This window comes from Manis javanica, chromosome 7, assembly GCF_040802235.1.
Source record: "Manis javanica isolate MJ-LG chromosome 7, MJ_LKY, whole genome shotgun sequence".
In the NCBI taxonomy this organism is placed as follows: domain Eukaryota; kingdom Metazoa; phylum Chordata; class Mammalia; order Pholidota; family Manidae; genus Manis; species Manis javanica.
In genome coordinates, this window is record NC_133162.1 from 29,858,955 (window position 1) to 29,873,187 (window position 14,233).

General features: G+C 51.2%; 1 protein-coding gene across 4 annotated transcripts in view; it reads left to right on the forward strand.

The window, feature by feature from the left end:
- The window catches only part of CRTAC1 (cartilage acidic protein 1), a 147,780-nt gene that overhangs the window by 119,279 nt on the left and 14,268 nt on the right, over positions 1 to 14,233 (forward strand). For all 4 annotated transcript variants that reach the window (XM_037015784.2, XM_037015781.2, XM_037015780.2 and 1 more), the window contains 5 exons: positions 825 to 907; positions 1,727 to 1,827; positions 2,209 to 2,377; positions 11,485 to 11,630; positions 12,924 to 12,966. In XM_037015784.2, coding sequence (XP_036871679.2) covers positions 825 to 907; positions 1,727 to 1,827; positions 2,209 to 2,377; positions 11,485 to 11,630; positions 12,924 to 12,966 — 542 coding nt within the window. The remainder of the gene's footprint in view (positions 1 to 824; positions 908 to 1,726; positions 1,828 to 2,208; positions 2,378 to 11,484; positions 11,631 to 12,923; positions 12,967 to 14,233) is intronic.

Consider the following 14,233-nt stretch of genomic DNA (forward strand, 5'->3'; position numbering starts at 1 on the left):
CACATCCCTCCTGGCCCTCTGTCTTCCTCCAGCATTGCTCCATGCATCTAGGGCAGAGTACGCAAGGCTGCAAAAATCTAGTGTGGAGAAAGAGCATGACTTTCACAGTGGACTTTTCTGAGGCAAATATTACTGTGATTCAGAGTTCAAAATAGAACCCCTGCAACACAAAGGGACCCCTCTCCTTCCTTCTGCCTCTGGAATTCATGCATGCGTCCCATAGACATGTGCTTGGAGCTTCCTGAGAGCCAGGCACTGTGTTAGATGCTGTGGGAAATTCAAATATAAATAATGCATGTTCCAAGCCTGCAAAACACTCAGTCTAACTGGGGAGATAAGGGACATTCATACAGAGCCTTAGCACAGGCAGAAAGTGATAAAGGCAGAGCAGGAAGTCATTGCTTCTTGCAAGATGATCAGGGAGGGCTTGGAGGAGGGGCATTCGAAAGGGACTGGAACCTTGGGTAGCATCCAGAACTCAGAAACCCAGGGCCATTGGAAGGGAAGGGAAGGTCAGTTGAAGGTAGCTGTGTCCCTGCCGCTTCTCCATCCATCAACCACCCTTCCCCAGGCTGTCTGTAATTCATCCATTAGAGAAGGAAAAATCAATATTTACCAACGTAAATTAAAACCCAAAAAGGGAATGGGCTCTGTGAGCAGAGTGGCTCCAAAGGCATCCAGGTGGTGGCCCGTGTACAGCAGGACCTGGGGATGCTCAGGGGACAGAGAATGGAGGAAGTAGGCATCACCTAAGTCCAGGGGTCCCGGTGGGGCCTCACCAGCATGTTGCTCACCCATGAACGGGCCTGTCTCCTCTCCTGCAGCGTCATCCGCAGGGAACATGGTGACCCCCTCCTTGAGGAGCTCAATCCTGGCGATGCCTTGGAGCCTGAGGGCCGGGGCACAGGTGAGGGAACCTGAGGGCTCCAGCCTGCACTCCTCCCCACTCCTGGGCTCCATGCCACCCCTACCCTGGGTGAGGGCAGGAGGGATTGGGCCCCAGATCCCTCTGCAGGGCTCCTCCTGTCCCTGCCACTCAGAGGGCTGAGTGCCCAGGTCCACTGGGAGCAGAGGAGCAGCCCTGGGAGCACCAGGCAGGAAGCAGAGGAGGGGAGGGTCCCAGGGAGGTGGGGCGGGGTCTGGGAATCCATGGGCCCTAGTTTTCTAGTGACGCTGGGTGGGAATAGAAAGGGGAGGGTGGGGGTTTTGCAGTCAGACCCCTCCCTTCTTGTCATTCAGCCACGTGTCAGAAAAAGAGCACTCAATCAGGATTCCCAAGACCCATCCCTGCCATTGCTTTGCTTTGTGGTCTTAGATAAGCTGCTGCTTCTTCTCCACATCCATAAAATGGGGATAATTATATCTGCCCTCCTGTCCTCTCTGGTTTGTAGTGAGAACCAAAAGGAGACTGTATATATGCAAACACTTGATAAACTGACAAAAACAGTAATAGAAAGATCAGGAAGAATCCTCGTGGCCTGAGTAATTTGCATGCATTATCTCCATGCAAGTCCAGGAGAAGGAAAGGAACCCCTCTCCTGTGAATTCCTATCATGAGCCAGCTGCTAGAAAACAGTGGAGATGGCCTCAAGCCCCAGTCTTCCCAGTGCTATGTTCTCTTCCTCCCACCCTCAGGCACACACCCCACGACATGACACTGGCTGAGAGCCTCTCTCCCTGGTGGGTCTCCTGGCCAGTGGCCAAAGTGAAGTCTGTGTTGTTGCAGGGGGCGTGGTGACAGACTTCGATGGAGATGGGATGCTGGACCTCATCTTGTCCCACGGGGAGTCCATGGCTCAGCCACTGTCTGTATTCCAGGGTAGCCAGGTGGGCATGGACCTTGGGGCCCACAGAGCCCAGCCTAGTGAACTCTCCAGGGCCTAGGGTGGGTGAACACAGAGAAGCCCGGATGCTGCTTGACAGGCATGGTGGGAAATGGGAACCCCAGGGCCTGGAGGAAGGAAATAAATTCCTAGCAGTGCGGTAAACCTCTAAGAAAGGCTGCCTCCTGGGAGAAGCCCTTTGCCCCTCTGCTGTCCACTGGCACTTCTCCCGAAACTGTCTTTCCTGGGTCTGTTGGCTTTTTCCTCCCCTCCCTCCTCTGCCCCTTTTCTTCTCTTCCTCGTCTCCCTCTCCCCCTCTTTTCCCTTACCTCGCTGCTCCTCACGCCTGCCTGACTGATGCTGGGGCCTGCCTCCCTCCCTACAGGGCTTCAGCAACAACTGGCTGCGAGTAGTCCCTCGGACCCGGTTCGGGGCCTTCGCCAGGGGCGCTAAGGTCGTGCTCTACACCAAGAAGAGCGGGGCCCACCTGAGGATCATCGACGGTGGCTCAGGCTACCTGTGCGAGATGGAGCCCGTGGCACACTTTGGCTTAGGTGAGTCGGGACCGGGGGAGGGGCCAGGAAGTGAGCTGTTGTCAGGACAGCAGGTCCTGAAGCTGCATCCCCAGTGTGCTTAGTGATGGCAGACTCACAGCCCAGCAGCTTCCAGGAACCACGGTACAGTGACAGCCGCGGCCAACTCCGCTATTGGAGGCAGCCCTGCCCTGAGAGGAGCCTGAGCCCTAGAGGGAGTTTCATGCCCCCTTGCAGGGCTCCCCACTCAGGTGCCTCTGTTGTAGTTCACCTCCCACTCTCAGAGTATTTAATCCTCCATTTGTCCAAGGCTATGGCCTCGTTCTTCAAACATTGGCCTGCACCTAACTTGTCTAAACCAGCTGTTTCCCTAGCCTCTTGGGAGCTGGCTTGGTGATTAAAGTCTCACCAAACCCCTGGGGCCTTCCCTTGGCTAGAAGTCTTGGGGAAGCCATGCATTCTCAGTGAGAGTGATGTCACCCTCAAGGGTGTAAAACTGGTTATTGGCTGGGAGACAGAAAGTGAAAAAAATCCTATTTTTTTTGTATGTAAAAAGGTACAGATATAGAGTATATCTGCAGTATTAATGATATCAGTACACACCTATTAGAACAGCTAAAATAAAAATCGTGACAATACCAAATCCTGGTAAGGATGTGGAGAAACTAGATCTCTCATTCATTGCTGGTGAGACTGTAAAATGTTACAGCTACTTTGGAAAATAATTTGGTAGTTTCTTTAAAAACAAAAAGCCAAATACACAACTACTATGCGACAATTGCACTCCTGGGCATTTGTCCCAGACAAATGAAAACTTATGTCCACATAAAAATCTATACAAGATTGTTCACAGCAGCTTTATCTGTAATAAACCGCACTGGAAACAACCTAGCTGTCCTCCAGTAGGTTAATGGTTCAGCACACTGTGGTCCATCTACACCATGGACTACTACTCAGCAATAAAAAGGAATGAACTATTGACACATGCAGCAACTGGGATGACTCTCGGGGGCATTAATGGTGAGTGGAAAAAAAGGCTAATCTCAAAAGGTCACATACTGTTGAGTCCATTTATGTAATATTCTCAAAAGGACAAAATTAGAGAAGCAGAACATAGATCAGTGGTTGCCGGGGGTTGGGAATGGTGAAAAGGACAGGGGTGGGGGTGACTGTGAAGGGATAGCCCACAGGAGGGCCTTGTGGTGATGGAGCCATTCTGGGTCTTTATTGTGGTGGTAGGTGCACAAATGTACACGTGTGAAGTTATGTGTGAACAGCATAAAACTATATGCACACATTGTACCAATGTTGCTTTCCTGGTTTTGAGATTGTGCTGTAGTTATGTAAGATGTCACCACTGAGGGAAGGACGAAAGACACAGGACCTCTCTGTACTATCTTTGCAACTTCCTGAATCTGTAATTATTTCAAACTATAATGTTTTTAAAGAAAAGCTTGGGGGAGGGAACTAGGGGAAAAAAGGCTAAAAAGCCTTCTTGAAAGGAGGGGCAATAATGGAAAAAATGTTGAGCAATGCTGGGGGAGCCAAGAGTGCCTTTACTGAATCACAATGGTTAAGAAAGCATTTGAGTCGGATATACCCAGGTTCAAAATCAAACACCCTCCCCTATCAGCATGTCATAAGGTGGTTGAATATTACTGTGAAAAGAATAGCCAATATGGTCTCCAATTAATAAATATATATGGATATGTTGATATTATACACACATCATATGTGTATAGAAAAAAAGTGAAAGAAAATGCAAAAAGTGTGAACAGTGGTTCTTTCTGAGTGGCTGGGTTAATGTAGGAACTCCTACTCATTCCAGGCACGGCAGCAGTTCACTCTTATTATTTCATTTCATCCTCATGACCACCCTGTGAGATGTGCATTCTTCATCCCCATTCTGTAAAGGAAAAGCTGAGGGTCAGGACAATTAAGAAACCTGCCCAAGGTCACATGACAAGTAAATGGCAAGGCGGGGGATTGAAATTCAGACCTGCCTGAGTATATAATCTTTATTTTCTTCTATATGTTTTCCAGTTTTTATAGGCCCACATAGTATTTATGTAGTCTGAAAAAGAAAAAGATAAATATTTTGGGGACCCAAAAAAGGCGTGGTTTGATAAGCATGTTCCTGGACTATTTCACCCTGGATGGGTCTGCCTGCAGTCGGAGTGTTTAAGTCTTTTAAAGCAGCCATTTCCTATGCTGGCCCTAAAGGTACAAGATGACTTAAATACAGAGTCTTTCTTGTAAAAGAGCAGTCACCAATGTTAACCAAGCACTTAGTATGTGCCAGGCACTGGGCTATGTGCTTTGCATCAGATACCTCATTCCATTCTTACCACAGCATGATAAATCATGACCTCCATTTCCCAGGCCAGGAAACTGAGGCTGAGGTTAAGTAACCTGCCCCAAATCACACCTCCAGAAAGCAGGGAAGGCTGGATTTGGACCTAACCCCTTGGGCATCATAGTCTGAGCTCTTGACCACTGTGACTCTATGGCTCATGGCTGCTCTGGATGGGGCCAGCAGGGCCGCCCTCCAGCCCTGCCTCCCTCTTCCTGGACACCCACAGCCCCTCAGGCAGCAGGTGACCCAGGTGAGGCCATCCAAGCACCAAGATGACATTTATCCAGGTATAGTGGGTGTTTATCCAGGTATCTGGCTGGACATCCCATGGGTTTTAAGATGCAGATTATGGGCCTCACTGGGTGTCTTCTCTGGCCAGTGTCTGGCCCTGCTGAGAGGGCAGAACTGCTTCTTCTACTGAGCAGCCTCAGCCGGTCATTTGATGGGATCCCAGGGGCCCACAGGCCTTGGCGCCTCTTCACAGCTGTGCGCCCTTGCAGGGTTATGGACACCGCTAGCTGGGAGCCCCTCCTGGTGGCCGATTCTTGCTCATGTGCAAGGCCACGGGATTTGTCCTGGGTCTGAACTCCGGCTTAAAGTGCTCTACGTATCTCCCTGCAGGCTCCTCTCTCTCTTACCAAGATCCACTCCCAGAGAAGCACTGCAAGAAGGCTGCTCTTGGGGATCGGCCACTGCCTTGGGCCTGGTGGTGAGACACACCAAGGTGGCTCAGCAGGCTGCAGGGCCAGCAGCCCGGGGCACAGTGAAGGGCAGCCGGGCTCCAGCCCTGCAGTTCCAAGGCTGCACATCCATGAGGATCTCCTTTGTGAATGGAGCACAGAGCTGGCCTTCCCGCTAGAGGGAGCAGCCAGCAGTGGGATGGGAGGAGATGGGAAAGGCCTCCTGGAAGGAAGGGTTGAGGGAGGCGAGAACAGTGGGGAGACAGACAGACTGAGGGAGGGGACCAAGAGGCACGGAGAGATGTGGGACAGAGACACATGAGACAAAGAAGAGATGCTCCCTGCTCTCCAGGCTCACAGGCCAGAGCAAGAGGCAGATGGACTCAGGAACCAGCACACAGGGCAGCTTTGGAAGTGCCATCTTGCAGGCCCAGTGCCTGTGAGAGGGCTGGGCAGGAGAAATTAGTTCTACTCTGGGGTGGCTTTCCCAGGAAGTGGGCCTAGCGCTAGGTCTAGAAGGATGGCAGGAATTTAGAAGGTGTGAGTGGGTGCTCAGGAGAGCATCCCAACGGCGGGGCTGGCTTGAACAAAGGCCCAGCATGTCCACAGTACAGGAACAGGTGGGAGTGGAGCCCAGAGATGGAGGCCAGTGCTGAAGTGAGGGGGGACCCGAGCCAGGCTGGAGGGGCAGACAGAACAGAGGCAGGAAGCCAAAGCCAGGTGTGCTGTGGGAGGCAGGGCTGGAAAGACACCCAGGAGCCACTAGCAGAGGCAGTCCCCTGGCACCAGGAGCCTGCAGGGAGAGCCTCACTTGCAGTTGTTCTTAGAAGGATTTAATTTTTTTTCTGATTGGAAGAATAATGTGTATGTGTATGGGTTATAGGAAAATTAGAAAATATCACATCATAAAAAAGCAACTAAAAATAGCCCATAATCTCACCACTATGGAATATTCAGTAGAAAGTAACCTGTTCTCCCTTTTCCATTACCCCTACCCCATACCACTTGATTCACTGAATCAGTACTTATTTCCTGAGCACCTACTATGAGATGATCAGTAGGCAAAGCTTCTAGTGGAAGGAGGAGGAACAGATAATATGTAATAACATAATAACTAGGTAAATAAAAAGTTCAATGTTCAGGGCTATGAAGAAAGGAAATGCAGAACATGGTAAGAGGACCAGGAGTTGTGGGGAGGCCGGGAGCAGCTTTAAATAAGGCGGTCAGGGTGGCCTCTTCCCAGTTTCATGCATTCATTTTCACAACATACAAAGGAGCACATTGGTAGATAAGTACTCCTTGCCACTTTTCAAAATTATTACTGTTGATCCCTGAACAATGCAGGGCTTAGGGGCAGCAGCCCCCTGTACAGTCAGAAATCCAAGTATAACTTTTGACTCCCCAAAAATTTAACCGCTGGTAGTCTGCTATTGACCAGAAGCCTTACCGATACCAGTCGAGGAACACATGTCTGGCATGTACTGTGTATTATATACTGTTCTTCCATAAAGTGAACTAGAGAAAATATTTTTCAAATAATCACAAATCTCCAAAAAATGTCCCAATATATTTGTGAAAAAGATCTGCATGTAAGTGGGCCCAACAGTTCAAACCTGTGTTGTTCAAGGATCAACTGTATACTCTTCCTATTATTCCCAAACCTGCTTCCTTTTTCTCTTAATAATATATCCTGGACATCCTTCCAAGTCTGCATGTATCTCCTATATTTTCCTCCAGTGCTGCGCTGTACTTCCTTGTGTGGTGGCATTTGTAATTTATTTAACAAGTCTCCTATTGACAGATAGTCCGATGGTTCCAATCCTAAGCAATTTGCTTCTTGGAGTTTGGGGTGAGACAGGGCCTGACCAGAACGTGAATGCAAGAAAGCCCTGCCTTGCCCAGCTGACCCTGCTCCCAGCCTCCCTCCACAAATCACCCCCTGCCTCCTCCTGACTTGGCAGCAAGGTGTGGTGAGCATGTGGTACGTGGACATGTGTGTGGGTGCATATGTGCTCTCAGCAGACCACCTCCTGCCTTCCCCTCATGTACCGTCCACCTCATCCCTGTGCTGGCTGGGGACGTGCCCAGTGTGGCAGGCCTTGCTTGGTCAGCACAGAGCTGTGGTCCCAGGACTCAGCTTCTCAGACCTACAGGTGTTCTCCCGAGGGTCCGGGCTGCATCACATCACACAGGGACTGCTCAGGGACCTCGCTGGATGTTTCACTGTCTGGGGAAGCCCAGCCTGCTGTGCTGTGCAGAGAGCTCCGCACCTCATGTTGTGGAGCTGTCCTTCCTGGGCATCAGCCCCACCCTACCCACCCCTGCTCAGTGGAGCCCCTGGCCTGTTCCACAGCCTCTCTCCATCCTGCTCCAGCCTTTCCCTGCTCCTCCTGGTGCAGATGGCCTGCCACAATCATAGTAAGTGTTTCTGCTCTCAGCGCTTCTTGACTGCTTCACTGCACCTGGTCGCTCCAAACCTACCTCCTAGCTACTCATACCCACCCCTGCATATCCCACACTCTGGCTCTGTTTCCTAGCAGACAGCTGAGACTGCTCAACCAAACCAGAAAATGGCAACAGGCGCCAGTCATCTCCTTGCCTCTGCCAGCCTCTACTGGGGGGCTCACCCACTCAGCCAGCCCACCCCAGGCACTGATGGTACACCCCACCACCACCACCACACACACACACCGCCTTTCTTTCAGCTAATTGTCTGCAAGTGACTCAGAGCTGCCTCCAAGCCGGCTGGTGCTCATTTAGGGAAGGAAAATTCAATGGCCCACATAAAAATTGCTTTATTAAAGTGCAAAAATATTCCACCAACTGTATTCCCACCATCTGTTTTGCTTGTAATTCTTCTGAAAAGAGCAATTATCTGTGCCTCCTTGGCCTTGTCCTTTAAAAGCTGCCAGGGGCAACTCCCTGCTGCTCTTGACCTCCCAGCTGTGCTGGTTAATGGGGTCTCCTCTGCTCGCTGACCAGGTCCCCGACACACGGGCCTGGAAGACAGGCCAGCTTAAAGGCTGCCCTTGTGCAGTGTCTGGGAGCTGGGCCCACTCACTTGTGTGGCTGCGTGAAGACCTGAGACATCTGGGGCAAAGGAAACAGCCAGGCCTGGGGACAGGAGCCTGGAATTCCGGTCCTAGCTTAGTCCCCTGCAAGTCACTTCACCTTGTCAAGCTTAAGTGTCTACATGTGGAGAGTGGGGATAAAATGCCTGTCTTGCAAAGTAGACAGGAGAATTCAAGTTGGCCACCCAGATAAAGACTCCACAATTCCTCCCCATATCCTCTCCCACCCACCCACCTAACACACATTCTCATACTCTGCTTCCCCGACTTTGAACTTCTCCCTGATCTTCAAACACTTGGGCCCTTTTCATACCTCTGTAGCTTTGCCCATGCTGTGCACCCTGCCTGGAATGTTCCTTTCTTCCCTTCCCTGCCTCACAATCTCTTATTCCTACTGCAGTACCTAAATGAAATGACTTTTAACATCTGCCTCTCTCACAAATGGTCCCAATGCTATGGCTGCCCTTTCCCAGCTTATTATAACAGCCACTGTGTTCACTGCCCTCCAGACTCAGCTCCTCAGGATGGGGCCTGGGTCTGTCTCCTTCCCGTGAAGTCCCAGATCCCTCCATAATGTGTGGCCTCTGGTGGGACTGAGGGTGGGGTGGGCAGCAGGAACAAGGGCAGAGCAGACACGGGCTTGGGGGTCAGACGTTCCCTAGCTACGTAACTACGAGCCATTCATGTCACATCTCCAAGTCTCAACTCCCTCATCTCTAGAATGGAAAGTATAAAACTAGTACCTTCCTCCTGGTACTGCCGTGAGGATCCAATGTGCTGGCAGCAAGAATCTCCTGGTACAGTTTGGGGTACCTGTACCCCTGTATTATTGCCAAAGAGTGAAAACCCTTTGAGACCTGCAGACTGTCCCCCATGCCTAAACAACCCTGCTAAGGGTCACAGTCATCCAGGGCAGGGCTCACAGTCCAAGGCAGAAGGACTAGGTCACACCCCAATCTTACAGATGAGGAAACTCGGGCACCAAGGGGTGCCCAAGGCAACAGAATAATCAACAGCAGAGCAGGGAGTTCTCTTGAGACCTGTGGTCCTTGGCTTCATTATGTCAGCCCCTGAGCCTCCCTGGGTCTGGAGGGAGAAAGCAGTGCTCAAAACTCCATGCTGCAAATACAGGATGTAAATTTGTGATCGTCTATGAATATTTGACAACTCTTTTGAGTTATTTGTGGCACTTCAGTCAGGCTGGAAAATGTATTCATGTAGCTGTTCTGTTGGCTTAGGTGAGAAACATTTGCTGCTCTTTGTCTCCTTTTTTTGATGGAAACATGTTTACTTTGTACATATGCCACTTAATTTGGGAACTGTAACACCCTAAAAATGCCAAACCCTCTTTAAGAGACGACTTCAAAACAGAAAAGTCTGCAGATGACACCCCTGCTCCAATCCCATTTCCACACCCCTTCCCCAAAAGGAATTATTGTAGAAGGAGGGAGTAGGGTAATAGGCGTTTATGAGAATTGTTTTCTGGCTTAAAAAAGTAAACCCCAGAACCAGTAAGGCCGGGCCTGGAAGGGGAGAGTCTCTGAGGGAAGAGAAGCTGCCTGGTGCTCAGGGTGGGGGTCTCTGCTCCAGGAGCCACTGCCTGGTATATGAGGTAAACAGGAGAATTTTTCTGGAGTGTGGCAGCTGGTCCCTGCCCTCATTAACTCGCAGCAGTGAGGCAAAAGGAAACCAGAGTGGATCAGGAAGCTGGGGGACACAGCTAGCAAGGTGCCACCTCCTCTGAGAGCCCCATACTGATGTGCTGGGACTGGGCCCTTGTACCCCATGTAGTTTCGGCCCCCGACCCCAGAACAGACCTCCACACCTACACATAGGCCCCCTCAAAGTCCAGACACAGCTTTCAACCCTTTTCCAAATTATGGGAACCCTCTTTACACATGTTTCACAGACTACTCTCTGCTCCCATGGGACTATCACTATAAATTCTATTGGTGGACAATAATGACCAAAAGCCACCATAAATTCAACAGCTCCTTCCAGTATCACTTGTTTTCTGAGAGTATCTGTATATGCTATGTATATCTCCTACCTGTGCTCAGCACTGCACTCTTTCCCAGCTGACTGACCAGAACAGCCTCTCCCTGCAGGGGAGGTCCAGCTCACCCGCCTCCCCAGCCCGATCCACCACAATCAGCCTGACCAGTGACGGCCGTTGCCTTAAGTAGAGAGATGGAGCCAACTCCGACAATCCCTAAACACCTGACCAATCTTTCCAGCCTGCTTTCTACCAGTGATGTAACTACTATTTTAAGGATGTGTGTGGATGCATTCACCGTGAATACTCTCTGAGCTTCACCATTAGTGTTTGTAAACATCTCAGCTCTGTAGAATGGTCTTTCTCCTGTGCCCTTCACCTTCTCGTTCTTTACAGCCTTGGCTGTTATTTAGAGCTCAGCTCAAGTGCCTTCTCTCCAAGAGACTGTCCCTGGCCCCCCTAACCAGAATAGGCCCCCAGTCAACCCCCAGTTCCCCTTTGTACTGTGGCCCTATTTTTCTTTTCTTCACAGACTTGTCAATATCTCACATTATTGTTTTGTGCATCTGCTTACCTGTTTATCCCCACTAGAGTGAAAGCTCCTCAAAACTGGGACATTCCCAGTGATAAAAGAAAGCCTAGCCCCTAGCAGGCTATAAACAAATATGTATAAGTGAAAACACAAAAGTGACATGCCAGCAATTAAGTAGCAGGTCATCTGCAGAGCTGGGATTTGTCCTCAGCTCTGCCAGATGCCCAGCCTCCACCGTGTTCTTCCCAACATGTCCGATAAGTGATAGAGCCAAGATTTGAACCCAGGGTACCAAAGTCAACCTGCTCACCACCAGGCTTTACCCTTTTTCCTAAAACAGCCTCATACTGACTGGCCTATACATCAGAATGTAAGTCCCAGAGCTGTGCTGCCCAATATGGTAGCTGGTAGCCACTAGCCATGTGTGGCTATTTAAATATAAATTAATTTTAATTAGATAGAATTTAAATTCCATTCTCCTTCCATCCCACAGGGAAGGATGAAGCCAGCAGCGTGGAGGTGACGTGGCCAGATGGCAAGATGACAAGCCGGAGCGTGGCCAGTGGGGAGATGAACTCAGTGTTGGAGATCCCTTACCCCCGGGATGAGGACAGACCTCAGGACCCAGCCCCACTGGAGGTGAGCCACAGCATCTGGGCCTCAGGACCAGAAAAGCATGCCTTGCCCACAACTCCATTGGCTGAAGCTGGATTCCCAGGTACCTGCAGATTTTGACTCTCCAATGATGGAAATCTTAGCAAAGGGCAGGCTTCCTAATGATCCCTCCATTTGTAGTTTGCACAGTGGTATCACAACCACATCTCTTCTGCTCCTCACAGAACTATTTGTAAGGGCAAGTATTTTTGCATGCATTCTACAAAGGAGGAAAACCGAGACCAAGAGAGAACTCACCAAGGCAACAACAGCCAGCTGTAAGCAGAGTTAGGAAGTAACCTCAAGTCTTCTGTGTTACCTCTGGATCTCCCCGAGTTTCTGATAAGCCTCCTGTCGCCTCTGCAGGTGGAGCAGGGCCTCTGGGGACTCTTGGAGGCATAGCTCTGGACTGCTTCCCAGAGTCATAGCAATCACTTGGTTGCAAAGAACCCACTTAAACTCACACAGAGGAGAGGAAATCCAAGGGAAAACCCAGGATGAGTAGGAACCCTGACAGCTGGGTGGCCTCACCCCCAGGAGCTCAAGGACCTTTGTCATTAGCACACTGGCTTTGGGGGGGCATTACCCTTCCCCAGCAACCCCCACCTGCTCCCCCCATTCTTCCATGTGTACTGTTGACATTTCCTGACTTGCGTAAAGTGTTATATTTCAAGTCTCCTGTTGTGCCACCAGGCTGCTGTCCCTGAAACCCCCAAACAGCAAACTCCCACAGCCTGGCTCCCAAATCTCTGTTAGTTCAAATTCTAGCCACAAGGCCTTTGATTCATACCTGCTGGGATGTCCACCACTCATCCAGCCAGCCTGGCCGGAGAGGAGGGCCATAGCCTGGCTTGCAGATACCCATGGTGGGGAAGGTTCTCAGAGAAGGGAGAAGGGAGTGTGGGGTGGAAGCAGACCTCAGAAAGCTTCTCTCAGCCCTCATTACACTTTGCCTTGGCCGAGACGCAGCCTCGGTTTCAGGGTTATGCCACAGGAAGGACAGATTCTGTTAGGTGTCCCAGCTCAGGTACATGTGTGCCCCACGAGGGAAATGAGCAGGTCTCTGGGCTAAATCTGTCCTCAGCCTTCCCCATCTTCTACTCTAAGTGCAACGGAAGGGGTCTTGGCAGGGAGGGGCCTTGGCAGGGAGGGGCTCCTCCCAGGCCTAGAGCTAAGAGCACTCATTCAGGAATCAGGGTGACAAGAGCATCTGTGACTAGGAGGGGACCGAGATGAGATCTGAGCTCACTAGTGTCTCTGCTTCTGCCCACTTTGCAGTGCGGCCAAGGATTCTCCCAGCAGGAAAACGGCCATTGCATGGGTGAGTTGCCTGCAGGTGCCATGGGATGGGGCAGAGGCCAGAGCCTCCCTGAGGAATATCAGCCTGAGCCACGGCAAGGCTCAAGGTGTAGATGGGGAGGAAAGGTGGGATGGGGAGCATGGTGTTTGTCCCTGGGGCTCCAGATGCCAAGACAACCACCATGTCACTCGCTGAGGTGTAAGTGATATTAGCAACCAGCAGGCTGAATCAGTGCAGCTGGGGGAACTGACAGTGCTCCCCTGCCATGAGGATGGAGAGAATGAGCATGTGGAGGAGACACCCAACTGCCTACACAGTGCCCACAGGGAGACCTGGCTACTGGGCTGGGGTGGCTGGGGTGAGCACACATCTTCCATGGAGGTCTGGTAGCTTCAACTTGGCCAGCCAGTGGGAGAGCAAGCAAGGAGGCTGGCAGACACAGGTGGGGATTGCCAGGGGGCATTGAAGCAAACCAAGGTGTGGAGTATGGTCACAGTACGGAAGACAGATTGCAGCCTTGTGCAGGAATGGAGGGGAGCAGGGGTGCAGGTAGTCACAGCACTGACAGGATGGCAGCTCCATGAGGGCCCAATGACCTTCTGAAAGTCCCCCAAGGGCCTGGAGTGGGAGAGGAGCAGCCTAGAGACTCAGCATCCAGAAGACCCTCAACCCGTGTCTTCCATCCCAATGACCTACAATGAGGGGTCAGGTCGAGGACGCCTCCAGCCCTTGAACCTTCAGGCAGTATTCTTCCCAAGTCCATGCTACACATGCTCCTCAGCCTCACACAAATGGGTTTGCTACAGAGATACAAGAGGGAACAGACAGTCCCTGCCCTCAGGGAGCTTGGAGCCAATGGGAAAGGCACACAAGTAAACAGCGGTGACCACACAGTGTGAGCAGGTCTGGGGAGGTGGAAGGGGCAGAGAGTGTGGAAGCACAAAGGTGGGGCTCCACCCCAGAGAAAGCAAAATCTAAGCTGAGACCTGAGGGTGATGAGGAATTCACCAGGCGAAGAAGAAACAAAGTGTTCTGACGGAGGGCACTGCAGGGGGTAAGGACCACAGGAGGGGAAGTGGCGGAGTACAGCTCTCAGCGTGGCTTGAGGAGGAATTTAGTCCCACAGCTCTCCCTGTCCCCATCCTGGCCACTCCAAACAGGCCATGCATGTACACAGTAATGTGTACTACACCTGAGGGACCCTGTGAGATCACCAGCCCGGCTGCCTCTTTCTTTTCATCACCCAGCAGATGATGCCTCCTCCACCCCAGGCCCCATGCAGGGTGCT